The sequence below is a fragment of the Papilio polytes genome, unplaced genomic scaffold, assembly GCF_000836215.1.
Source record: "Papilio polytes unplaced genomic scaffold, Ppol_1.0 DF824047.1, whole genome shotgun sequence".
Lineage (NCBI taxonomy): Eukaryota > Metazoa > Arthropoda > Insecta > Lepidoptera > Papilionidae > Papilio > Papilio polytes.
The window spans coordinates 3,811,003-3,838,101 of NW_013525157.1; the positions used below are offsets into that span (position 1 = coordinate 3,811,003).

A 27,099-nucleotide genomic window follows, 5' to 3' on the forward strand; every position below is an offset into this window, starting at 1 on the left:
GATGGCCGCGCGCGGTGACGCGTGCTCGGGGCAGTAATGGTGATGGAGCGGCTGGCGGACTTCGTGAGCAAGTCGTTGGAAGGTGGTGCGGCGCCGACGCCGCCGCCGGAACCCGGGGAACCCGACGCCGACGAGGAGGTGGACATCACCGCGCTCGAAGAAAAAGCGCCGCCAGCAAAGCGACCGCGGAACTGGCTCATCTCCCCGTTGCCTCTTAGGACCTGCAAAAAGGAAACCGATGACGATGACGATGCTAGGCACGGTAGGAATACTACTTCTGTTTGTCATCGCTGGCGCTATGATGCCATTGCTAGACATTACATATTAATTGAGTAACGTGATAAAATATTTATACAAGACTACTTTCACATAAATCATTGTGTTATCATAAAATTATCACTATTATTACCATCATCATAATTAAATCATTGACACGCCACCAAAAGATTTAACTATTTAACTACATACTTACATAGTTAGATACCAGATATAATTTGATGTTTAAAACCAATAAAAAATTAACGTATAAAACATTGGAACACCCAAGCTTTATGGCTTGCTTCAGTTATGTTCTTAATATCATTAAAGTGGTTTGGATGTTAAGAATAATAATCTTCTTATTACTCAGACTCAATTAAAACGAATAATAACGTTTTCTCGTGGCGGCAATGAATATAACCCATAATTTGGTTTGGTTTTGAATGCTTACTAATGCTTTTACTTTGCACCCAAGTAAAATTTAACATTGTTGTAAAACACATATTTTTGATCAATAAGTAGTCTTCTATATTTTTATCTAAAAAAAAAAAAAATTATAGAATCTACTTATCTATCTACACAAATGTTATAAAGAGGAAAGATTTGTATTTTTGTATGTATTTGATTCACGTTTTTTTTTCGTTGTCGCGGGGAATGCAATGTAATTGATTTACGTTAAAACTACTAAACCGATGTCAAAAATTCCTACACCATTAGAAAGTCAAAAAAAATTAAATTTATCTGTAGTAACATAGGCTATGTATTTTTTTTAATTTCGCGTGGACAAAGTCGCGAGCAACAGCTAGTAAGAAGTAAAGAAAGAAAAAGCCGAAGCTATAATCCTTGTAAACTACTTTTCATTAAACTTTACAATAAGGTGTGTAATAAATTATTGTGCACACAACATTAGTTATTGACAATTTTCATCTGTTAAAGCAAAACTAAGTAACTAATAGTCGATTTTCATATTATAATATGCTAATCCATTTTATCTCGCAATTTCCTACCAATTTTTCCTAAATTTTCATGTTACCGAAAATTAACCATGCATTATTCTTTTTGACAAATTAACTTTACTAGACTTCGGTCTTGATCGTTTATTAATTACCGCGATTGACTTCAATTAATCAGAAGTCATCATCCACTTGCCCTTATCCCTTACGGAGGGTCGGCATAGTATGTGCTAATCTTCCATACATCTCTACCAGCCGTCATATCTGAATCCACTCCTTTCTTAAACATATCCTCTTTCACACAATCCATCCATACTTTCTTCGGTCTTCCTCTTCCTTTGTAACCATCCACATTCAATCTTAACACTTTCTGGTTTATGTCCCCATCGTTTCGTCGCATAACATGTCCATACCACGCTAATTCAATTTATCAGAAGTACGCTATTATAAAACAGGAACGAAACAAATCGATCTTCCGGTCATTAGTTTAGGTAAATTAATTGAGTTTAAGCGCCACCGTGAAGTACGAGAATACCATTAATGGATAACCAGAAAGACATCTAAATGAAATAAATCACAGCTCTTTTAATGGAAGTATTCTGTGCATCGTTTGATAATTAATCACCGGTTCTCAGGTCTTAACCGTTTAAGAAGTTGGGATGCCCGCGGGGGCGAAAGGGGAGAGTCCGGGGGAGGGGGTACGCCGCCTACAGTTGGATAATCCCTCCATTTACATAATTGCCGTATAAAAAGGAGAGCTTCCCAATTTGCTAAATTGCTTCAAACGACACTGTTAAACGTATCGACGGCGTTAGACGGGGCGCATTCCCTGAGGGATCGGTTTGACATATAAAAATTAACACTGATTTTTAGATAGCTCTTGTATCTTTGTATGTTCTGTATTTTAACTTATTTATTTAAGGATTTTATTATGAACAACCGTTAATTTTTTGAAGATTAAGGATGAAGATGTAACGACTTCATAATTATATTCAGATTACCAATTCCAATTATATTATAATTAAATTCTATAGCTTCAAAGGAATTGTTTTAATTTCCTTTTTAAATACTAACCTCTGGTAATATTAGAAGCTTATTAATAAATCTGTATCTTTATCAAATTGCTTTTTTTTATTTATTACTAACCAGATCACACGGACAAGTCTCCCAATGGGTCAGTAAGCGGCGGCTGCGGCGGCGGCAAACAGCGGCGGTCACGCACCAACTTCACGTTGGAGCAGCTTGCCGAATTGGAGCGTCTGTTCGACGAGACTCACTATCCTGATGCTTTCATGCGTGAGGAGCTCAGTCAACGTCTGGGACTTAGCGAAGCTAGGGTACAGGTAAGATTAGCTGGCAAGCAGTTTTCATTTGTCCTCTGATTTTTTTTCCACACGTTTACGATTGCTCACAAATATTATAAAACTCAAATATTTCCAATTTATTTTTATTCCCTATTTCTGAAAAAAATTGCGGTAAAAGACATAAACAGTTCTTCAGATTTAGATTATACAATTTTACGAAATTCTAGTTCAGAATATTACAATCGACAAATTAAATTTTATTTTAACATATGTGTTTTAACTTTATTGAAGGTTCAACACTTAATTTGACGGAGGTTTTGAAACAAGAAAATATATGTTGCCAACACAATCACCTATTTTTCTTTAAACCAGTTCAGTACATTATTTTTATTATTTGTTTATCACACTGGACACTATGAAGGGTTAAGATTAAGCAATGTAAAATAGTCATCACCTTTAGGACTGGGATTAATGACAATGATTACGTGCGATATTAATTAGGGCGGCACTTGTACCCTTGTAATGTGCACCGCTTAACGTCTCGAACCCCGTACATTACTAATGCAAGTAATTATCTGCGAGTATCCAACAAGTGCCACTTTATCGGCCATATATCGAGATTAGTGCCCGATCGGCGTTAAGCGATATACGTAAGTGTCCAGTAGTAGGGGTTTGTACCCCAGAAAGTGACACATAAAAATAAAAGCCACTTGACCCTTGTGTTGTATTTCTTCACTACTGTCAAATCAAGAATATAGTTAGTATTTATTTAAACGTTCAAATCTTTTGGAATTCGGCTTATCATTAACACATGAAACATATTCGAAGGTATATGTCTACTAATATTATAAATACGAAAGCTTAGATGGATGGATGTTTGTTAGAGTTTGTAGCCTAAACGACAGGACAGATCTTTATAAAATTTGGCATAGATATAGAGGATAATCTGGAAGAATACAAAGGGTTACTGACTTTTATTTTTTTTTAATTCAACGCGGACGAAGTCGCCGGTGAAAGCTTGTAATAAATATTATACTAAACAGTAAAACAACTACAAACTGTAGATTCAAAATATCGCATCATTTTAATTTGGGTGATTTTACCGTCACACTAAATTATATAATTTGAGAAGAATAATTATTTTTATACTAGCCATCGGCAGCGACTCCTTTCGCGTGGAACTAAAAAAAATACAAAAGTAGTCTGTCTTCTTCCAGACTTACGACTACATTTATGCCAAATTTCATCGAAATCCGTTTAGCTGTTTAGGCTACAAATATCCATCCATCTAAACTTTCGCATTTATAATGTTAGTTAGATTTTAATGTAATTATCAAAATTTATGTAAAAAAAAAACATTTGTATTGAATCTGTTTAAAATAGATTAAATTATTCACGGATTATAGGGTATAACACGGGGTGGTGTGTACATATGTTTGTTTAGTCAAATTGTCTAATGTAATCAGAGCTAATGAATCCACCCCTAGTTAGTGCTAGCGTATCGGTCTCTACAAGCAATGTATGTATCATATCGTAGCCGCTGCGCCGTACCATCAAATAATTAACAAACATTTTATTTTATTTAACTTACTAATTTTATTATTGCAAAAGTTTAGATGGACAGATGGATGGATGGAGGTTTGTTAGAGTTTGGAGCATAAATTGCTGAACGGATCTCGATGAAATTTGTCATAGGGTAGATATAGAGGATAGTCTGGAGGAATACATATACAACCTACCTATTTTTTTTTTTAATTACAAGTGAACTGAGTCACGAGCGAAAGCTTGTCTACGATAATGATTATCTATTAATTATTGTGTTATTTTCAAAAAATGTAATGTTTGTTGATTGTAATATCAGAATTTTTAGGTAATAACAGCTTTTTTAATCAGAAATTGTACAGATTTAGGTATAATTAGATATTTATATTTCTCGTACAATATATTTTGTTACTATATTGGTATAAATATATTTGTTTGTTCCTGTACACACTAGGTACAATCATTAGGTAAATTTAATATTCACATGGACACGGAGGCGACGTCGTAGCTTTTGCCCGTGGAGTGCAATCAGCATGACGTGCCCTCCGCACTAATGCGGTTACCAGTGTTTGTCCGTCGCTGCCTGCACGCGGTCCTACCTACTGTGTAATGTGTACATTGTACGCTCACCGTACGTGTCGGGAAACGTAACGCGATTACACTGTACTAGTATGTACAGACACGCTTAATTTACGAATAGCTTGCTCTAATTTAGAAGTCATTTTTATATACTCAAATACCAACTCAATGAGTTCAAATCAATATTAATCTTATCTGTAAAAAAAATCTTGGTAGAGTAGCCAAGGTATTGAAAATTCTATCGTTTTTAAATATCCAATAATCCACCCAATAAGTACGGCTTATGTACGTAAGTATGTTACTACTGTACAGATTTTCTAAGATTGGTCGTATTATTAAATTGATATGTTCACAGTTTATTTCAATTTAGATTTCACCAAAAATGTTACTACGAACGTGGTCACGTCTCCGTTAGGGATACATTTCCATATGTTAGTGTTATCGATTTAGCTGATTGAAATGAACCGCAGCTAGTGCGATGGTGCGACTTGTTTGATTTAATACTAATTAGTATCTGTTCGCAGGTGTGGTTTCAAAACAGACGCGCCAAATGTCGGAAACACGAGAGCCAAATGCACAAAGGTTGGTGCTTAATTTTAATATTAATTTTATTCAATTGATAGTATTATTTTTTTAGTCTTTTTACAAACACTATTGAAAAGCTGAATTAACTTTCAAAACGCTATTTCAGTTATTAAAAAAAATGGTTGAATAGTAGTGGTAGAGTGTTTGTCTAATAAAAGTAGTTTGAATGTGTTTGGTGTTTTGTAGTTGTAAAAGGTGTAACTATTTTGAATCAGATTGTCTAATTTCAGTGATTATATAAGAATAACAAAAAATCAAAGCAACTAAGGTCGAAAGTTCAAAAATAAGTGCAGCGAAAGCACATTAAGTATTCTACATCATTCGATGTAACTCGATTAGAGCTCCCGACGGCGCCGGTCCGACTCTAACAGTTTTTTAATTCGACCATAACTCACGAGGATGAATAATTAAAATGGCGGGCGGAGGCCGAGGCAATCCGCGAGAGACGGTAAAAAACGCGGGAGTCGGTACACGTGGGCCGATAAATCCGACAAATTGCACAACGCACTTACGTTACACCGAACACACCGTGATCAGCATTTGTAACATAGTGGTCAATATAAAAACATATCCATTATATGTACATCCTAAATCTTCAATTATTCATCATCTAGCAAAACCCAAGTTAGTAGAATAAACCCTCTAAACTTTACAATACAATCCTACAAATTACAGTTGTCTATTACTCTGCGGATTGCATCAAAAAAATTTCAAACAAGCCACACATTAAAGTTGGTCTTACATCTACTGTCCAAGGGCTGTACCCACAACTAGCAAGTTAGAGTTCAATTGAGTTATGATTAAAGCAAAAATTATGCTTTTGAATTGTAGCTCCACATACCTAGTAATATTAATGTCGTGGGACGCAGTATAAATGATGATATGTAATGCGGTAAAGACCGTCAGCGTTCATCTTGTCAGTTCTATAAAGCAGAGATGACAGGGAGCGCAGTGGCTCCGCGGGCGCGCACTATCCCGTGATTGTAAGAGCATTGAATAACCGCTAAACGGAGCGTAAAGCGGAAAAAAGCCGCTCTCCCGAATCGAATAAAATGATTCCCCGCGGGAGCCATTCGGACGCAATCCCGCCGTCCCCTGCTAAATGTCTTATTAACTTACGTGCCCCTCCACCCTCCACCCCGCACTGCCCGGCTAACATGAGAACAATCATGTAAAGTGAAATGAAACGGTTATTTGTTATGTTTGCCCCTTTAAGGGAAGCGACGAGATTCGCGGGATGTTATCGATTCTCGCGATCGCCTCTCGTGCTTTGTCATCGATATCTATAATAACTCATTTTATTTACCTTCGTGTTACTTTGCACTTTGCTCTAATCGGGTTAATTTCTACATGTTATCTACGGAATCACAGACAAAATCAAACAAAACAGTGGTGATTACCTGTTCTGGGAATACTACAAACTTCTCAGCTTTAAGAGCCAGATAATGTTCTGTTGTCATGCTGATACTGGATTTGAGCAACTAATAAGTAACAGCAATTGCATATTTTATTAGGAATAGCGAGATTTTCTACATTATTAAGCGATTACTATTAAATAATATGTGTAACCAATCCATATTACCCACGTCGCATAATAACAATTATGCAAGGATCCTATTTGCTACAATATAAAAATTCTAGCAAAAATACAAAACCCCAATTAACATTTGTTTCTGTCCTAACAAATCATAAAAGGCGAGCGTTGTATCTTCATTAAATTAAGAATTCATTCTTAACGAAGATATGAATCTCTGAAATCTCGCCGCGCGCCGCGTAAAAGCCCGTTACAAAAACAATAACAGCCGCCGTGAAATATAAAAATAAAAGAATACACCGACGCCTAATTGTTCCCCTGTTCATGAAATTGTAAAGTTATTTGCACTGCGCGAGGGTGGCGATGTTTTATTGTGCAGAAACCGCTGTAAAGATGTTCGACGCACTTTAAAACGAGTGAGAGTAAGCGAGAGAGTAAAAGAGCTCCCGCGACGGCTTACCTTCTAATTCGATTAAATTAAACAACTCGAAGTTAATCAAATAAATGCACGAAGGCCGCAGAGCACAGGGCGAGGGGCGAAGGGCGGGGCGCCGGACGCACGCGCCGTATTTATGTCGGCACTTCTCCAAAGTAATTCAGTGTCAAATATGGAAATAACTCATACGAGTAAGGGCATCCATTTTGATAATGCCGACGGGCGACCGGAGCCGGTTTGATTTACGAGAGCATCGCGCCCGCCCGCCTTACCGATACACGCATAACTACGCAGCTACGCGCTTTTCGTAGGCATCCGCTACGACTAACTACATCTACGATGTTTGACGCCAAATTGTCGAAACAAAAATGGCATTAAAAAGTAATAAAAATCAGTCATTAATTTTAATTTATAATTTTACAGTAACACCTGTTTTGATTTAAGTACCTCAATTTCATATTTTCTCAACATCAATGTGATCAAAATATAATTAAAATGTAATTTGTAAACTCCGCCTGTTCATTGTTACGTCTAATTGAAAACTGAGGTCCAAGGTGAGTATATAATTAAATTAATGAATCCTTCCGACGAAACTCCTGAACATCTTAAGTCGGGTAGATTCGCGTTAATTTATTAATTGCCCACTTCACCCAACGGGTGGGCTATAAACAACGGATCTCTCTTAATTTACGAGCAAATTATGCTTTACTTAAATATCAATTTAATTAAGTGCCGTTCGGGAAGAAATCCCGCGGGATTTTCGCGCGACAGACCGCTCGTTTGTTTCCGATCGCTTCGGATCAATGCGATGTCGACTACAACGTCTCGTCGTGAACATTTAATTTATTGCATACCACTATCTACTGTTTCCTATTCTGGATCTCGTTTAAGTTAACATCTATTTAAATGTGTTTTGGTTGATTATTAATCATGCTTTTAAGACTCTTGGCTTTAAGATCCTTTACCTTCTATGCTCTACTCTCTACACTAGCAACATACGCAGGTCTTGTCGTGAGCGGCGGCGGGACCCCGCTGGAGCCGTGCCGCGTGGCGCCGTATGTGTCCGTGCCGAGGCTATCCGGGGTGCCGCGGCCGCAACCCCCGCAGCTGCCTCTTGCGCCGCACCCCGCGCCGCCCGCCGCCTTCGCTCCATTCGACTCTGCGATATTATCCGCTGCCGCCCATCAGGTAAAAACATTCTAATATCGTATCGAAAGGAAGACACCCGTGTGGCCTGAGTTTATTAAAACGTGTGTATTGTGTGACGTCAGTACGCGAGCGCGGCTGCGGCGGCGGCGGCGGCGCTGTGTCCCCCGTACGCGGGTTTGGCGGCGCTGGCGGCGCGCTGTCGCTCCTCCTCCATTGCAGACCTGCGACTGAAGGCGCGCCGGCACGCCGCGGCTCTCGCCGCCGCCAGCGCGCCCTCGCCGCCCGCGCGCACTCCACACGCTGCACACGCAGCACCGCTGCCGCCCGCGCCACCGCCGCCCGCCACCACACCTGCCGACGCGTAGCGCGACCCACTGTCAGTGTTCTAACTACTAAGACCGGACAATACTAAGATTAAAACTACAACCTATCTACACACATAGTTTAGCGAAACTGTTAATTATAAATGGAAATTGAGATAAAAACAATTAAACTTGTGAATAATTGACTTTATTAGTAACCTCTAAATTGTCTAAATGTTTCTCCTGACTCTGTAAATGCGAAATGTAATTCAATACTTTAAAATTAAATTCAATGAATGTCTTTTGCGTATTTCCAATAACCGTATATAAAGTTTCGATTGATCATTTATGGAATCAATGTAGTTAATATCGATAATATAAACATCAGTAACAGTTTAAAATTATTTGTAATTACAATAGATTCATGAGCAGAAATTATTGATACATGGATTTTTAGTTATCCTGGGATGTATTTAGAATGTTAACTATGTACGTATACGAAATATTAATTCTAATACTAATTAAAAAGTGAACAAATTCGACCAAATACATAAAATTAATTTGTGAAAGTATATTATGTAAATGAAATAACTGTGATAAGTGTGGTAATATCGAAAGAACGGAGACGTCAAAGAAACTTGGCTATTAAGAATGTACCAATGTGTTTGTGTATAATTTTAAAAATGTTTAAAGTTTTAGTAAATAAGTGATGTAAATACGTACGTATAATTATTAGAAAGCACATGTTTAATACACTTAACTATTCACAAAACTCGCCGTGTTTATAGCTGTGTAATTCATTTAAATTCTAAGTAATTAAATATTATAAACGTGAATTGCATTTAATTCTGTGATCAAATTTCAACTCCGGACACATCCTAAATTGGTACACTAAAGTAATTTGTATTGTAATTTAAGGATATATTTTTCTTCAGGCCAGAAATTACAAGCCTACTTATTTACATGCTTTTTAGGGTTATCTTCTTTTTTGACCGACTTCCCAAAAGAAGAAGGTACTCAATTCGTCGATATACTTTTTTTTATTTTTTTTTATGAGTGTTACGGCATAACTCCGCCGCTAGTAGACCGATTTTGTGGTTTATTATTAAGGTATTCCCTATCTCGAAAAATCATTGTGTTAATCTCCTTTTAAAATAGATAGTTTTCTGCTTGTCTTGCGACTGAGTTATCATGTTGAATTTGCTTTTGAGAAATAGTATTTTATTATTTATATGATGATTCTTTGATGCACAATGATCATGCGAGGCGATAAACATTGCACATTAATCACGATCGGCGGTGGAATTGTTTCTACATTTGGTAGCCTGATTGATGGCCCGCGCTGCCCCACTACCCCCGCCCCGCCACCCCGTCGGCCCTTTTGCATTGTTAATAATCAAATCTCGTACGCTAACACGCCGCTAAATATACAACGAGGGTGAGTTTATGATAATATCTCACTTTATTCAACACTTGCCACTATTTTAAACATTTAAATTAATTTTTTATTTGATTGCCATATGTATGACAGTAGACTTTATTATCTATTTTCATTTCGAATCCCATTAAGAACAAAATAAATTCCGGATAGTCTCAAAAAGCATCATATTTTAGTAAATTGTAGTAGGTAGTTACTTAAAAATCTAAGCAACTACTCGTATGTTATTGTATAGTTTGAAATAAATGTAAACTGTTTTGTCTACATCACTATTACTAATATTCTTATCAAACGAAATGTACTTTGAATTGTTAGAGCCCTTCCAGACAGTTGTGAGGAGAGTGGAATGTTTACGCAAGCTGTTAAAAAAGCGTCCGCCCTCGCGCGGGGTGCGTCCAATTAGGGCGGCAACGGAGCTGATTGGGCGTAATCGCGTTAGTATCGGCGACAAACATCCCCTCGTCTCTCCTCGTAGCCCGGTACAGCAGCCTGCAGCCTCGGAGACTCGCCGAGCGACGCGACATCTCAGCAAACAAACACGACTCACATCAATGTAACTATAGGTACTCTCACTTTGACTCAATGCACAACTAAACCATACAACGTGAATACAAAAGTTTTTTTTTTTACTTATTTTTAAATATGATTAACTTTAGACAAATGTATGTGTGTCTATGTTCTGTTAAATCGATAACAATTAGGCGAATTGTAATTTTATAAATGTTTCTTACATACAAATCCAAATTGTTCTCAAATCACAAGTCCACTTTTTTGTTTTGGGTTCGATTCTGCAATTTCAATCTCTTGTCTCAGTCCTGCTGACTCGTGTTTTACTTTATTTAAGCTTAGCTTATCTGGTGTTGTGTGGGCCATGCGAGCAGTGCGACCGACACAAGTGCTACTGACCTATAATTGTGAAAATAAAATAAGGGGTATATTATAATGTGCATAAATAATAAATACATGACACATACATCTACTTAAGCTAATGCTTGTGTATTATTATTCTGACTATATTTTAAACAAACTATTATATGTATGTTTTTAAATACATAAGACGAGTCACCAAGGGACGATCTTTGACAATGACTCATAATAAAATTAACATCTCGTGGACAATGTTGCCAAAATATTTTACTCGATAACAAAACAGACATTACACAATAACGATATCGCACGTATTACAATGTACATTCGACAAGCGGCTTACACTAATCTAGTCCCTTCTTAAATCACTCAATCGGCTATGAGGTCTAATTTTAGTCTCCCCTTGTCTTGCCACCTTTCTTTTATTAGGAATAGAAGAAACAGGACGCCGTGGAAGAGGAAATATTCTCTTTCTGGGTTTCTCTACATTCCTGTATTAAGGGTAGACAACGCATCTGATATCTATGGACAACGGTCGCTGTGCTATTAGGTGATTTCGAGTAGTCGCAAACATAAAAATGCTGTAAAAGAAATTTTTTTTTACTCGCTGGGAAATGAGTCGACCCCATGTCTGGATCATAAACAATTGACGGCTTTAGAAAAAGTAAACCCTTATGAGTTATGATTCTATTGATGGTAATCACAAACGCAAGTAATGCATAACATCGTGACTGTGTGGCTTACGTTGCACAAAATACAATACCCACTCGTGTGCACAATCATAACCTCTTAATACACTACTCCGAATATCAGCTGTGATAAATATTGACTACTATTATATTCGAATACTATAACCATTGTTTATAAAACATCGTGTTAATATTTACTGTTTTGTTATAAATTATAATCGTTAGGTAAGTGAGCAGCCGATGGGATTTGCTTAGTTCACGCTTAGATGAGAGACGGAACGGTCGCGATGTATTTGCTAATTGATATACTTCTTAGTGTTATTTCGTATTGCCACTGTTATGGACAAGCGAACCCTCATACTTTTTATTATTTCGCTTATGGAAGTAATATGCTGGACAGAAGAATACATTTAAGAAATCCTACTGCAGAATTTTATTCCCCGGCTGTGTTAAAGGTAAGAAAATTCATTTATGTATTTTTATAGATAATTAATATTTTAATTGACATAAAATTAACTAAAATGTTGACATTCAAACATTATTTGAGTAGTATTTCAATGTATTTCGTAGCAAATCGCTACGACACTGCTTCTGCTAAGCCCACTTTTAGACCTTAGAATAGACAACAGGGAATTCAAAACATTTATGCAAGCTTTTAAAGTTTTAGACGCTCGAGGAAAATGTACTAGTTTTGGGCTTAATAAAAACAGTAAACATTGATTGACCAACTGTACGGGTACTGCGCTTTCGTCACTTACACCATAAGACTATTTGTGATGTCAGGGGTACAGATTGGATTTCAACCTGTACGTGCCGTCGTGGCGCGGCGCCGCGGCCACTATAGTCACCGACCCCGGCAGCTCCGTGTGGGGCGCCGTCTGGATCATAGAGAGGAAGCAGATGTATCGCCTTGACGAGTAAGTATTTATTTTAATTATACACCTACGTTAAGACTACTTACATAAATACTGTCGGTGAAAACACAAGCAACTTGTAATAGATACAATGGGATTCGATATCCCGTCAAGTACAAATAGTTTATCGATTATATGAAATTAATCGAAAATCATTTGTATATTTATCAGACATTCTTACCGCCAAGGAAAGCATAATTACCTAGTCTGTGAAGAAATTCAAATTTGTGTGAGAATTCAATCATTCCACACAGTAGTACCGTAAGCGTAAGGCCAATCAACGAAAAAACTATGTAGTAATGCAAGAATCAAACTTTATGAAGTCTCATGGTTAGCTAAAATAGCATGTTTCTGCAGCTAGAGCAGCATGTGAAAGGTGAAAAGCTAGCGAAATGATGCGCTTGCCATAAATACTTAAAATTGTGTTCTGTTCGTCTTCACTTTAAATGACACTATTTAATCTTAAATAACTCTTACAATACAAACAACAGTTATTTCCTAGTTATATTATTACGTGATCCTGATGATTTAATTCTTTTATATTTTAATTCTTCCCGTGAAGTACCATCACCTTAGGAAGAGGAGTCACATTTTTACAGTAAGCATTTGTAAGCTATGGTATGGGAATGCTAAGGATCTAATTCTAGTCGTTTCACTTTTCCATTCTTTTTTATTCTTTTTTTTCTTACTTTTTAAAAAGACTTTTGATATGAACTAAAAAATAGGTTAAATTTAAGGCAAGAAGGTGTACACCTAAGGTGGTATGTCCCAATAAATGTTACCGTCACCACGCCTCAAGGAAGAGACCTCATTGCAAGAACCTACAGAGAAATCATTCTTCTTCCCAAACTGAGCGAAGGTGAGACACTTCCACCGGCCCGGAGACCGTCAAACACGTACTTACAGGTAAGAAATTACTTAATTCATACATACTAGTTATTAGGAGCAACGTGAATATTGATTACAGAACTTATTTTAAAAGATCGATTGCTAGTAACAGAAGTTTGTACATTCCTACTGTATTTTTAAACTTTGACTTTTACTGTTCCCAGGTGATGATTCTAGGAGCATATGAAGCTGGATTGCCTCCGCAGTACATCGGATATCTTCACACATTCCCCACCAATGGAAGGATTGCCGATAGCCATATACGAAACAAACTAGGCTATCCCTTCAATGTATCTTTATGATCCTCTTAGAGTAATGTAAATGTAAGGTTTTGTCAATAAATTAAAAATATAATTAACTATAAGCAGTTAGTAGATGTTGTGTAACTAAATCTATACATCATCATGTTATCACAAATGTTTCGGAAATCCAAAATGACCTAATACTGTAAGAAGATGGAAAACTATTAAATAGGTTAAAGGTATTAGGCTACTAGCCTATACAATAATGTGTATGGTCAACTGGTGAGAAAATATAACGAATAAGGTACACGCTGTTAAACCTCTAACTTTACACTATTTGAAACAAATGTAACACTGGTTATGCAGCACTAAAATAAAAGCAATGATGTTTCTAATATGATTTAATACATAAGTTAATGTTTGATTTATGTGATAAAATACATGTAAAAATTGAACGAATATTATTGTTTATAAAAATATGCCAAACACAACCTATTATTGTCGTTTTCTTTATCAAGGCTACCTTTATCATGTATTAACTTCAAACTAATTCACTCCATTTTGAATTAATTTTTAGTTGTTAATACAACGCAATAAAAAATATTTTTATACCAGTAGTTGTCATTTTCTTTGGCTTAAGCGACTCGTAAACGTGCCATGAAAATATATAAAAAAATCCGTTTAGTTTCAAACGTCAATGTCAAAAACTGATACTTTTGTCAAAATAGAAATTGAGATTTGCCAAAATGTCATGTCAATTTAATTTTAATTCAATAGATTTCCGTATGTAAAAGATCATATGTTACCAATTACATTGATTTGGCTCTCAACGTTATTTTCTAACCTTTCGGCCTCTATATATATCGCCCAATAACTATATGAATTAAGTTCTAGTAAATTATAGTTGATTCGGCAGTATTCAGAAGTGACTCCAGGTATAAGGTTTATGGCTTTATTGTGAACTTAAGTTGTGATGCGTTTAAATCCAAATAAGAAGACACCACCATTTTCTATTCTTGTCGCATATATGATGAAAATAATCAGTCTAAAGGCAAATTATGTCATTAAACTATGCCTTTGCATTTTCATTGTTCCTTCTTCTACTTGTAGGCCTTAATCTTTACTTTTTTTACGCCTTAAATACAACAGGAAAAAGGCCCTCACCATATATGGTACCCAATGTTAAATTAGATTTAGGACCAAGTGTTTTTAAAGACATATTTACATATTTCAACTATTTACCTAATCAATACAAAACAAGAAATCCTAAATTTATAGAAAAACAGAAATACCTTATAAGCCTGTTTAACTCTAGTGCGGACTCAAATTCAAAAGATGTTTTGTATGAAACTGAAAAGGTAAGCAATTTAGTAATAGCATTATAAAAAGAAAATTCAAGTTAATTATTTTAAATATTCAATTACAGTGGGTCAGTGATGAGTCTTTATTCCCACATACAAATGGAGCACCGGGTCACATCCTGCATGCAATACAAAACTCACAGATAGCCCTGGTTGATAATGCACCCAAAGGAACACAGCTGAAACTATTACTATTATTAGAGGTAACTTATTTTAATAGCAAAAACCATATTTATTTATTTATCAATAGAAAGTAGACCAATGGTTGCTTAATATACACACTTTTCTGAGTTCTATTTACAATTTAATAATGGTCTGATACCTCATTTGTATAATTTTGTCAATCATTTAATCAAGATTAGATCTAATATTTAATACAAATGTAAAAAAATCTTAATTGCATTTTTAATTAATTATATAGTGTTACATAAGTATATTTAAGAAATCATAACTTAAATTTCGCAATTTTGTTTCTAGGGTAAACAAAAACTTTACTTTAAGCCAAAGAGATATGAACTAGATAATGTAATAAAAGGCAGAATTTATGCTGGTTATGATCGACATAACTCTGAAGTGTTTGCTTACTATTTAGCAATGGTGTTAAACTTCAAATGGATTGCACCTTCCGCTATAAGAAAGATTCACATTGAAAAAGATGTATTGCCAAAGGCAACATTAGGATTAAGTAAAACTATGGTTAAAAATGGTAAATATTTTTATTGTTATATAACAAAGATCATTTTTCAATTTTTTTTTATAGTTATTCTAGTACAAAATGTTTCTTCTATTTGGAAATTTATAAGAAATAATATCAGCACTTTATCTCAATTATTATTTTTAATTACTCTTTAACAATGAAAGATATTCTATGCTTACAGAAAGTGGTTCAACTTGTATTTATGGAAAATGTTTTTATTGTAAAAGAAATGAAACAGTGTGTCCTGATGTAAATGGTGAGATAGAAGGAGCCGCTATATTATATTTAGACAGACAGTTTAAAATTCACAAATCTCCCTGGCGTAGATCTTATAATACTAAAAAAATGGAATGGGAAGAGGATAATAATTTTTGTAAGTAAGTACTATGATATTGTACTTTACAAGTTGCTTGTAAAATCTTGACAATGGGAATAATTTAATCTTTTCGTGTCAAAAGCTTGAGCCCCATATTAAATCCATCGAATTTTAAAATATACATATAAAGCCATCCCCCTAATGGGTACCACATTGTATTTGTACTTCAATCATTGATAGTACTTTTAGATAGTAATTAGAGATGCAATGTTCACTAATGTAGCTTATATGAGTAAACTTTTTCAAACAAGACAAAAAGTTAAAACTTGTCAATGGAATAACTAATAAATGGCTTAGTACTGTTAACATAAATTATATTTATTTTATGTTTTTATTGAATAAAAATTGCATGATTTCTTTTTATTATCATAGCTTTTATGTAATTTTAACTATGTTTTAATTTGTATTACACTAAAACTTTCCGTTACTGAATATTATTCTATACTTTTCTAGTATGGACGGTGTGGGATGCTGAATGATGTTTACTATAAAATAAGTTTAGTGTTCAGCACTATAGACTGTATGAAGTAGTTACTTTAGAATATTTTCCCACATAATCGTAAGTGCTCAACAGCAATACCCTGCACAATGACTCAGTGTTCCAGATTCTGGTCATTTTTGCACTTTGCACATTTCATTATAACATGAACACATAAATTCATAACAAAATTTATCACATTATCTCTACAAGTGTGCATTTAATATTATAAATGTATTTTCTTTGTAACTTTAATTTTTTTAACATGGTTTTGTTAATAGTTTTCTGACGATATTATGGTTTTTGTGTTGCCATCATCTGAAATTCTATTGTGATAAAAAATTTGAATGTTTTATTATAACTTTTCAGGAAAGTTATAGGAACCTTGAGTTTAAGGAGGATTTTAAATCTGATAGATGTGGCGATATTCGATTTTTTAATACAAAACGGCGACAGACATCGTTATGAAGTATATAAAGATCAAATAGTTTTGTTAGACAATGGCAAAGGTTTGGGAAACCCAACAGTAGATGAATTGGATATTCTAGCGCCACTCTACCAATGTTGCATGTAAGGAAAATATTATATTTATGAAATACTAGCTTTCGCCCGCTACTCCGTTTGCGCGGGATTTAAAAAAAAAACAAATGCAAGTAGACTATGTGTTCTTTCAGACTATCCTCTACTTCTATGCCAAATTTTATAGAAATCCGTTCAGCTGTTAAGACTACAAATTCTAACAAACATCCATCTATACATTTAAACTTTCGTATTTATAATATTAGTATTAGTATGTTTTAAATTTTAAGGAAAATTAAATTATGACGTCATGTTAACAGGTTATCTTCAAAAACATGGCAAAACTTAGAATTGTTGTCTGGTGGTAGTTTATCAGAGACAATAAAACTCTTGGCAGGGTATCAAGGAAGTAAATTAGCTACAGAAGAACACTTTAAGGCGGTGGATCGACGACTTATGAAAGTTTATGCCGCCGTGCAATACTGTACAGCCAAATACGGAAGCACAAAAGTATTCAAAAAAATATAACTCAATTTTAGATTTAATTTAATACTCAAAATAAGTTTATTATTGTTACTACGAAATTACTAAATTGTGGAAGGTAAAACCTATTGTATAGGTCTACAAGGATCTTGCGGCATCTTTTTGATATTGAAAAGGGGGCGCCTACGAGCATTTAGGGTTACCAGCATGGTAATATTTTCGCTTTTTACGAAGAACTTCTTTTTTTAATACAAATAACACAAATTGTAAAGGAAGTCCTTGTACATTATAATCTAACTAGGACCTTCCATGACTTCGTTTGTCGAAAGGAAGACTCTAATTTTCATAGTGCTTTTATAACTCTCATCCTTCACTATGGATAGTAAGGGGGGGGGGGGTAGCCTTAACAACCTACACATATAAAAACATATTACATCTAGTATTATGTGATAGTAAAGCCAATGACAGGTTTTTATTTAAGCTTATAAAGTAAAAGTATAATATAATGCAATAATAAAGAAAAAATAATACAGAAAAATATGATTAATCAAGAAAAAGGATAGTCACACATCACAGTAAGGGAGTATAAATGAATATAAAGAAAAAAAAACAAATAACATATTATTAGTTGGTACATAAAGCTTTTTGCATTTTGGTTTCGAAAGGTTGAAGATGTCTGTATTGTTAATTGTGGTCGCGAGCCGTGTAATAGTGTTGTTGGCAGCGCAGTTGGTGCTGTGCACTAGAAACATCCGCCTTTCTTCAAGAGTCAGTAGTCCGTTGCGATGGCAGGCTTACCTATAAGATGTAAAGTTTTTACGCAATCGGTAATTGACATGATAAATGAATTTTTTTGGTATTCGTTTAATTAGTTTTTTGTATACAGTGACAAGGAGACCAAATAAGACTTGCATATTCTAAAGTACTGCTAACATAAGCGTAATATAACAACTTTAATGAGAATGTGTCCTTAAAAGGAGTAGAAGCTCTTAAGACAAATCCCAAAAATAAAAAACTATGTTGATATAATTATTGTATTTTAATGTTATGAAGGCAATAGTCCTCGGTACCGAAAACACGTTACAGCTTTTCGTTCGGTCGCTGAACACTATCACTGTAGCACGAGATGTTTATAACTATTATTTTAATTTCCCACGGACTAAGTCGTGGGCAAGAGCTATTACATGCAGATATTCTGATTTTCTTTACATGTAGAAAACCCTAAGGTATCAAGCACGCCATACTCATTTGCCATTTTTTCCATAATTACCTTGCAATTAGTTTTAGTTTTTCGATATCGAAAGCCGATCCTTTTAATGTGTTGACACATAATTTTACGATTTCCTTTCAATTTTTTCACTGTTGGAATTTTATTCCTCACATTATAAAATTCATGTATTTTTCGTCGTTTTACGACGCCCGTATCACAATAATCTAATTTTTTTGTTTTTCTATGCCCAGGTGTCGTCATTATAATTAATGGTCGTTTGGTTACGTTACTTTCATTATTAATTCGGAAAACTGTTTGTAAACACCTGAAAATAAAAATGTATGATTATTTATATAAAAACCAGCCAGACACAGACAAAATAATTTAAAAGACTGCAATAATGCTAAAACTATAATAATGCTAAAACTATTAAAAAATATCCATTTTTTTAAGTCAATTCCTTTTTTAAATTTCCACGGGGACGTGTGTATTAATCGCACATGATTAATACACACGTCCCCAAGGGCGCGTTATTGATTTTTTTACATACCTGTTGCGACACTCGCAGATTTATGTTTTCATACGGAATCACAGGTCCGTTCTTTCTCCACTATAAGTAATATTCTTATTTATAAAATAATATCTCTTACGTCACTTTTAATTACTTTCCTTATTTAATTAATTAATTAATAAATAAATATACAATTAGGAAAAAATGGTTAAAACAATGTCTTACAAAAGTATGTAAAGTTTGTAAGACTTATTTAATTTTAGGGTATCTATGAGATTATGTTGAATAAAAGTTATATAAATGGTTATATCTTCGGTTTACTTTATATGATACACAGATAAACTTACATTAAATCTTATTCTATGCCATACTGTGTCAAGTGTCATGCGCCGGCGCTATCTCATTGGCCCCTGCGTTTTTTACGCGTCACGAGAGGGCGCGGGTGTTGAATCATTATCGAATAACTAGCGTATTCGTTACATATCAAGATATAGCAGATAAACTGTTGAATACATAGGTTACACTTTTTCTTAGTGTTTTCTATCACCAGATTATGTACCCTAGGCACCACATATTTACCTGCAGACATTCTTCGGGTATTATAGTTTGAAGTCATGAACAATGAATTATGCTCAGCATTGTTAACTGTTAAAAATAATTTGTGTCTCAAACTAACAGGGGTTAAAGAGTTTTGATTACGAAAAGTGAACTGACAAACTGTCAATATATGACTATTATCACCCTGACAGTCCGCTAACATGGATAGTTCACAAAATTGCCGGATGCTTCATGATCCTTGTACCCCTATCCTATATTTTTTGTTATATCTACCTACCATCACACGACAATTTGTTATGTAAAACTTCATAATGTTGAAATTATTAAAAATAAAAATTTCATGATCACTTTTTATTTTATTGTCCCTTGTCTGATCAATGAAATATTAAACATGGAGTTCAGTTTTGGCAAACGGAAGTAAGAAAAATGATACTAGCGGGCGCAGGCCGTTTACAAAACACTCACAACTATTATGCGATTGTTGATTGTTTTGCAGCCAATTCAACTGTTTAGTTGCACGACTGAAAATCGAGTAATGTGAGCACCTCCATATAAACTCATAGGAATCAAAGAGCGATTAAATAGTTATGCGATAGTGTAGTCAAAGGTGTGTGCACGTTCATAGAAAACACGTTTTTCTAATGTAAAGAAATATTTCACCGCTTTATACAAAAGATATTACAGCCAAAATTGGCTATATTCAATTCAAAATAGTGTTGTCGATTAACGAGATATTTCATTGGCAACATTGTCTTCTGCCATTATCAGTCGTTAAAACTTAAAACAAAACGTCACTTCTGATCATGATAATATTTATAGAGAAATTGTACAACTTTGCATTTTAATGTTTTAAATTCATGTGCTCTAAATATTAATCCTTACTTTTTCTTAAAAATGCTGTGTGATTTTTCCTATTCATTTTAAACTTTGATAAGACCCGCCTGGTTTCAAATCAAAGAAAATGGTGACGCCAGTTAGAGATACATTCCTTTACTTCGCCTATGGCAGTAACTTATTAAAGAAAAGGATTCACATTAATAATCCATCTGCAATATTTTTAGGCATTGGACGACTTGATGTAAGTAATTATTAAATGATAAGTCATTTACGCATAAGCGTTCATCACCTGATAGTCAATACATTTATTATTTTTATACAAAACCATTATCTCTTGCATATTCAGCTTATTCACTTAGTTTGCATGTACTTTGTAACAATTTATGATGTTATGTAAAAATCTTATAAAGCTAATTGAATTATACTCTAAAAATATAGTTCTTTCTTATATAGTATTCACGATCTTTTTATTGCAGGACCATCAACTAGATTTCATAAAGTATTCTGACCACTGGAGGGGTTCATCTGCTACAATTGTACCAATAAAGAATCACCATGTATGGGGAGCTGTTTGGAGAGTACATAATAAAGACCTCAAAAGTTTGGATTGGTAATTTGAATTAAACTGATGTTAACAAGATATCTATGAAAATAACCACTTACCATAATTTAAACAATTTTATCATTTTCATTCTAGGCAAGAAGGTGTGGAAACCAATTGGTATTTCCCAAAGATTGTCAAAGTTGTAACACCTGATGGTACGGACCTTGAATGTCGTACATATCAGCAGACCATCAACCCTCCACCCCGAGCTGAAGGAGAGGAGATACCACTCGACAGAAGACCGTCTATTACTTATTTGAACTGCATTTTGACTGGTGCTATTGAGTGTAATTTACCTAAAGAGTACATAGAAAAATTGAAGAAAATCCCTCATAATGGACAACATGCTTCCCCAAAATTGATAGAAAAATTAGATTTGACTCCTATTGATGAATAATGTTGAAAAACTCTATTTGTATGTATATAATATGGAGTGAAAAAAAGTTTTATGTATTCAATATTTATTGTACACCTCCTTTGAGGTAAAAATATTATTTGTTAAAAATAAATAAATTGACAGAAAAATTTATTGTGTCATTATTTCATTTTACAACAATGCCATGATGGAGTCCACTACAGCAGATCCTGGTACAACACTGTTCTTTGCATATGGAAGCCATATGTTGACAGTGAGAAATGAATTAGATAATATTAGAGCTGAATTTGTTTCCATTGGTCGTTTGGATGTAAGTTACTGTACTTTATGATGTCTATATCTTAGATAGGACATTTTAATTTTAATTAAAACTGTTTTAAGAATTACAGATTGGATTTCATCAGGTATTCAAAGTTTTGGGGTGGGCCACAAGCTACAGTGGTGGCCACAGCAAATGCTCAAGTTTGGGGTGTCATTTGGAGAGTAAACAGAGATGATATAGAAATTATTGATAAGCAAGTATCATTTAAGCTATTTAAAAAATCTTATTCTTTCATTATTAATTAATCATTTTAATTTATCTTTAGAAACACACAAGTTCATTTCAAAAGATATTACATCAAATATACTGATGTTAACACTCCACACATGGGAAAATTTGTTTGTCGGCTTTATATACAAAAAATTAACCCACTGCCCCGAGGAGACAATGACGACATACCTGTGGAGCGTTGGCCCTCACGCTCTTATAAAAAAGTAATGATTCTCGGTGCTATTGAACACCACCTACCGTATTATTACATCCGCAATTTAAAGAAACTGAAGCACAATGGCGAGTTCGGATGCTACAGAATGGCCAAACTTTTGAAATTATATACAACGAGAGATGCTTGCACATGCAAGCCATACGATCCCAGAAGACCCAGGATACTCAATATGAAAAAGTTGAGAGCAAAGAAAAATGTTAAATAATTTATTTCATTTTAGTTGTGAATTAAAAACTCTTGAAATTGAAAAATCAATTTTTATTCTTGAGATATTTATAGACCTTGTTCCTTACTTGGTACAAAATATATTTAAACAAGGGGTATTTTTAGGATACATCGATATTCAAAACTATACTTGGCTAATTTCTGTAACTTTTTATTAATATAAATATTAAAATTATTGTTAATAGGTACTCGGTTCTCGTTAAATTAAATATAAAAATTATACACTATCTCAATCGTTTGGTGAAATTGTATCTAAATTGAGCATAAAGCACAACGCTACCCCGACACCACCAATCCGATACGATCCGATCCGATCCAATCCGATACACGAACACAACACAATCACTCGAGGAACACATCATTTGGAAATTATTATATCAGTCAATAATTTACGAATAACATAATTACTAAGAATGAGGTAACGTAACTGCCTTACTAGGTGGAAATCACAATAAATAGTAAATACTGATAAAGATAAGAGCATAAGTAACGAAGGTAATTAATTAGTGAAGCCCGAAGGTAACGCTGTGTAGAGGCAACGTTGTGCGAGGCGCCCCGCCCACTGCCGCAGCGCCCCGCCCGCCGTGCGCCGGCATACGGACCCAATCATAACCTTATATTTAATTATTAACAAAAATAAAACATGTTACATTTTCACAAATTTGAGCAAAAGGCACTATGCAATTTACTTAATTAAAACATTTGGATTTACAACTTTAAAAAACAATTAGAAAATCGAAAGTTTAATAATGGCTATCGAGAAACAAACCAATGCAGCGTGCCTTGAGCCCGGAACCACCGCGTCTCGCGCTACACATACATAGTCCACGACCACCAACCCATGTCGTATTGCAGGCTATCAATTATACAATTAACTATTACTATAATGCTTGTGGAATATTCATATGATATATTGACGGAATTTCAACGGGATAAATACAATAATGTTCCAGCACTTCGGGGTGTTAGCGCGTGAGGACACTGCACCGACACAGGCCGCGGGCTGCTCGCTATCATCGAGCCTGCATTCCATTGAAGGCTGGACTTTTGAAGGCACTCGTTTATACCCTTATACGACAACAATAACATTATATTTATACTTACATTAGACCCGGATTCGGCCGCGAAGCGGGATCTAATGCTTTGGGACTTGTGTATTGCTTTCTAATTTTGGTTGGCTATATTTATGTAACATGTATTATGTAGCTAATGTTGTATATTTTACATATATGACGCGAGAAGTTCATTTAAAAATTGTTTTAATATAATTATATAAAACAGCATAACATGTAAAAGTCACTTGGGATAATAAGGGTCGCTTGTCGACAACGTGGACGTTTTTACATTATAATATCAGTTACGTCGTCGTCAGGTACTGTGCGAACACGTCGCGACTCCGTTACGTCGCCGGATTAGATATAGTACATTACATCTTATAAGAAAATATATAACAATGATGCAAACAAATGTTCCGCACATTACAACACTCGATGCATGCCGGTACTTTCATTACTTAAGTTACATTAAGTAAGGTTAAATCACATGAAATAATAAATAAGATTAGAGCTAGTGTAAGTTAAGGTCGGTTGTCGTCGCTGCGACCAGCCGCCGCTCGCCCGCACTGGACGACCGGACTACGGCTATGTAACAATAGTTCATTATCTATTGCCTTATAATTGATACAGAACACATTGTTTCAACGTTATTCTTGGAAATCACTTCGATATGATTACGATCGAATTATTATTTATATTATAATAAACAGGTCATTCAAGTCATTCTAAATTATTAATATAATATTTGAATGCATCTTTCATCTAAATTTCGATTATTATATTTGAATATTGACAATTAACAATTTCATATAAAAATCGTAGTCAATCAACGTCAATGAAACGGACAATGAGTATTATAAATATACAAATATATTTGTTATAACATAAAGCGTCGCGAGAGGCAAACTCGCGGCCGGAGCGCGTCCGTCGTAGCAACGCTCGGTCGCTCGCGACAACTACAATATTTTTACAAACGAATTTGCCACTCGCGAGTAACCACGCGCGCTGCAACAGGACTCCGCTGGTTATATTTATAACGAGAAATTAATATAAAATAATTTGTACACAATCTTAACGCTACACCTATACACACTTTACACCTTACATTGTAAACTTAACGATAATAGGCTGCGGTCATAAATGACTTTCGATACAACTATGTTACTGAGGTACACTATATAGGATCCACGTCGATATATCGACTCTATTATACAGCTCCGGCGCAAATGTTCTTGTCCTTGATATGAAAGTGAACCTTCGTAGGTAGGGCCGCTGCGACCTCTCGCCGCCTCTGGCAAATTCTTGTCGCCTCTGGCAAACTCTTGCCGCTTCCGGCAAACTCTTGCCGTCTCTGGCAAACTATTGCCGCCTTTGGCGAACTCTTGCCGTCTTTGACACTCTTACGATGTCGTCGTTCCGACTAAATGCACCTCTTATGCTTTCAAATTGGTATAAATGTACATCCAAATTTAAATATGCACAAGCGAACAACGCTATCTATTCAGCTTCGTATATTTTAAACGATATGTACAATAGTGTATGTCTCTTTTAACTGTTTTCTATGTATTAAATAATATGTAACAAAAACAGTAATACTTATTATTACAAAAGTAATCATGCATAATGTAAAAAAATCTATGTAGTTCATACATAAAATATTAATTGAATTTACAATTATATCGATATCATACCGTCATGCACTAAAATGCAATTTAATATGACTAATCCTTATATTATTAAAACGTTTTTTTTTTTTTAATTTCGATGTCTGTATGCGAGAGGCGGCGAGGTGACGAGGCGGCGAGGCGGTCGCGGCGGCCCCTCGCGGGATCGAGCGTACGAAATAAATAAAACAAGGCGAACAATTCACTAGCTACGCTTACAACTAGGATTCGAAGAGCGCGGCGCACTGGCTCGCCGGCCTGAGGTAGATAAGAGGCTGTGCGGCGCGGGGTGCGCGGGGTGCGCGGGGTGCGCTGGGGAGCGCGCGGCGCTAGCAGCCGGTGGTGTCGTCGAGGTCGAGGGGGTCGTGCAGCACGCCGTTGGGCCCCTTGTGCGCGCGCGCCGGCTGCAGCGGCTGCGCGGCCGCGTCGTCCTCCGCGCGCGAGTGCAGCGACGACAGCTCGCGCACCCACGTCGCCAGACGCCCCGACACCCCGAACAGGTTGGACCCCGAGCCCGTCGCCACCGCGCCCACGTTCACCTCCGCGCATTCCACCTCCTCCTCTGCGCAACACAACACGCAACAATCAAATTACCTGCTACAACATCGAAGATAGTTAAAAAAAAACTATTTTATTATAGCATTTCTTTCTGTGTAGAGTCAATGTCATCTTTTTATTTTATTGAAATTATTCTATGATACTAAATATTAAAAACAAGGTACGCTAAGCAAAACATCTAAAGTTAAAAAACTAAATATTACTGCTACGCTTTGACTATTTTTGCGAATACAATAAACCTACGAATATGTAATTATTTTCTGCTGTCTAAATTATTACTAAACTAAATACAATAAAAGTCATATTAAAATGCGTCTATCGATACTAATAAGCGTCTTAAATACAACTGTAATTTGTTAACTTATCTAGCGGGAAATCTAAGTCCGTTAAGGGCTTTACGTTGTAAATTAAAATGACTATTCTACTTTGGTAGGTCAGGAAATGATAACAAAGGTGCATATAGGGTAGGCGCGGTAGGCGGAGTAGGCGGAGCATGCGGAGTGTGTAGTGTGGAGTGCGGAGTGTGGAGTGCGGATTGCGGAGTGCGGAGTGCGCTGTGCGGCTACTTACGGGCGTCAGCGCGCCGCACACACCTCGCCCGCTGCCGCAACACACTCACGTTATACTTTGTTGTTATCATTTACTGAATACCAACACACACTTTAACTCAGTTTACTTCACATTATATCGACTTTTATTATACCTATAAAATACTAATTTAAAGAGCTATCTGAATTTGAATCGACATTCTTTTAAATGTACCAATAGATAGAAATTATTTTTTCTATTGGTTAATTTTATTTTTAATTATTGCTGCGAAAATAACGTTCAATGTTACTTTACATAAGATAGATTAACTAATGATTTTATTCTACAAAATATACTAATATCGAACTTACTTGTGATAGTGTTTTTACGTTCATTAAAAAAAAACTTCAAAGAAGTACTAGTCGTAAATAGTTACAAAGCAAGTTTGCGACTCTGAAATTATTCACCAAAACTAATTGACAACGATATCTAAAAATGTATCGTGTTTAAAAAAGATAAGAAAAGTATAGCGTCGGAGTTAAACTACATAGAGAAATGGTATCATATGTTTGTGTAGTTGTTAAGGGTGTGTGTGTGAGGGGGGGGGGGGGG

The 27,099-nt window shown here is 35.4% G+C and overlaps 6 protein-coding genes across 6 annotated transcripts in view; 5 read left to right on the forward strand and 1 right to left on the reverse strand.

Moving 5' to 3' along the window:
• The first annotated feature begins 36 nt into the window (after positions 1 to 36).
• Positions 37 to 8,705, forward strand: LOC106100347 (short stature homeobox protein 2-like). Its single transcript, XM_013279172.1, has 5 exons — positions 37 to 262; positions 2,361 to 2,554; positions 5,161 to 5,218; positions 8,195 to 8,379; positions 8,463 to 8,705. The coding sequence occupies exons 1-5, from the start codon at positions 37 to 39 to the stop codon at positions 8,703 to 8,705; spliced, it is 906 nt and encodes a 301-aa protein (XP_013134626.1).
• A 3,175-nt stretch (positions 8,706 to 11,880) lies between these two features.
• Positions 11,881 to 13,760, forward strand: LOC106100348 (gamma-glutamylcyclotransferase-like). The gene is made up of 4 exons (XM_013279173.1): positions 11,881 to 12,091; positions 12,420 to 12,553; positions 13,288 to 13,456; positions 13,603 to 13,760. The coding sequence occupies exons 1-4, from the start codon at positions 11,903 to 11,905 to the stop codon at positions 13,738 to 13,740; spliced, it is 630 nt and encodes a 209-aa protein (XP_013134627.1). The 5' UTR covers positions 11,881 to 11,902; the 3' UTR covers positions 13,741 to 13,760.
• Positions 13,761 to 14,394: 634 nt separating this feature from the next.
• LOC106100572 (glycosaminoglycan xylosylkinase) lies at positions 14,395 to 17,800 on the forward strand. Its single transcript, XM_013279463.1, has 6 exons — positions 14,395 to 15,038; positions 15,107 to 15,244; positions 15,519 to 15,747; positions 15,920 to 16,115; positions 16,962 to 17,162; positions 17,432 to 17,800. Exons 1-6 carry the CDS (start codon positions 14,739 to 14,741, stop codon positions 17,637 to 17,639), a joined length of 1,272 nt encoding a protein of 423 aa, XP_013134917.1. The 5' UTR covers positions 14,395 to 14,738; the 3' UTR covers positions 17,640 to 17,800.
• Positions 17,801 to 20,725: 2,925 nt separating this feature from the next.
• Positions 20,726 to 21,796, forward strand: LOC106100574 (gamma-glutamylcyclotransferase-like). Its single transcript, XM_013279465.1, has 3 exons — positions 20,726 to 20,951; positions 21,187 to 21,320; positions 21,408 to 21,796. The coding sequence occupies exons 1-3, from the start codon at positions 20,835 to 20,837 to the stop codon at positions 21,709 to 21,711; spliced, it is 555 nt and encodes a 184-aa protein (XP_013134919.1). The 5' UTR covers positions 20,726 to 20,834; the 3' UTR covers positions 21,712 to 21,796.
• Positions 21,797 to 21,806: 10 nt separating this feature from the next.
• LOC106100573 (gamma-glutamylcyclotransferase-like) lies at positions 21,807 to 22,708 on the forward strand. Its single transcript, XM_013279464.1, has 3 exons — positions 21,807 to 22,000; positions 22,072 to 22,205; positions 22,278 to 22,708. Exons 1-3 carry the CDS (start codon positions 21,875 to 21,877, stop codon positions 22,660 to 22,662), a joined length of 645 nt encoding a protein of 214 aa, XP_013134918.1. The 5' UTR covers positions 21,807 to 21,874; the 3' UTR covers positions 22,663 to 22,708.
• LOC106100349 (insulin-like receptor) overlaps positions 22,698 to 27,099 on the reverse strand; it is a 58,978-nt gene continuing 54,576 nt past the window's right edge. Inside the window, exon 26 of the mRNA XM_013279174.1 lies at positions 22,698 to 25,986. Within this exon, the coding sequence (XP_013134628.1) occupies positions 25,731 to 25,986 (256 nt within the window). The 3' untranslated portion in view covers positions 22,698 to 25,730. The remainder of the gene's footprint in view (positions 25,987 to 27,099) is intronic.

Excerpts from the sequence above, each read along its gene's own strand:
- LOC106100347 (XM_013279172.1), top strand. The coding sequence starts at position 37 with ATGGTGATGGAGCGGCTGGCGGACTTCGTGAGCAAGTCGTTGGAAGGT. Across the intron at positions 2,555-5,160 it reads TTAGCGAAGCTAGGGTACAG|GTGTGGTTTCAAAACAGACG; the intron begins GTAAGATTAGCT and ends ATCTGTTCGCAG. Across the intron at positions 8,380-8,462 it reads TATCCGCTGCCGCCCATCAG|TACGCGAGCGCGGCTGCGGC; the intron begins GTAAAAACATTC and ends GTGTGACGTCAG.
- LOC106100348 (XM_013279173.1), top strand. The coding sequence starts at position 11,903 with ATGAGAGACGGAACGGTCGCGATGTATTTGCTAATTGATATACTTCTT. Across the intron at positions 12,554-13,287 it reads CAGATGTATCGCCTTGACGA|GCAAGAAGGTGTACACCTAA; the intron begins GTAAGTATTTAT and ends GTTAAATTTAAG. Across the intron at positions 13,457-13,602 it reads CGTCAAACACGTACTTACAG|GTGATGATTCTAGGAGCATA; the intron begins GTAAGAAATTAC and ends TACTGTTCCCAG.
- LOC106100572 (XM_013279463.1), top strand. The coding sequence starts at position 14,739 with ATGTCATTAAACTATGCCTTTGCATTTTCATTGTTCCTTCTTCTACTT. Across the intron at positions 15,748-15,919 it reads TAAAACTATGGTTAAAAATG|AAAGTGGTTCAACTTGTATT; the intron begins GTAAATATTTTT and ends CTATGCTTACAG. Across the intron at positions 17,163-17,431 it reads CCACTCTACCAATGTTGCAT|GTTATCTTCAAAAACATGGC; the intron begins GTAAGGAAAATA and ends TCATGTTAACAG.
- LOC106100574 (XM_013279465.1), top strand. The coding sequence starts at position 20,835 with ATGGTGACGCCAGTTAGAGATACATTCCTTTACTTCGCCTATGGCAGT. Across the intron at positions 20,952-21,186 it reads TAGGCATTGGACGACTTGAT|GACCATCAACTAGATTTCAT; the intron begins GTAAGTAATTAT and ends TTTTTATTGCAG. Across the intron at positions 21,321-21,407 it reads GACCTCAAAAGTTTGGATTG|GCAAGAAGGTGTGGAAACCA; the intron begins GTAATTTGAATT and ends TTTTCATTCTAG.
- LOC106100573 (XM_013279464.1), top strand. The coding sequence starts at position 21,875 with ATGATGGAGTCCACTACAGCAGATCCTGGTACAACACTGTTCTTTGCA. Across the intron at positions 22,001-22,071 it reads TTTCCATTGGTCGTTTGGAT|AATTACAGATTGGATTTCAT; the intron begins GTAAGTTACTGT and ends AACTGTTTTAAG. Across the intron at positions 22,206-22,277 it reads GATATAGAAATTATTGATAA|AAACACACAAGTTCATTTCA; the intron begins GCAAGTATCATT and ends ATTTATCTTTAG.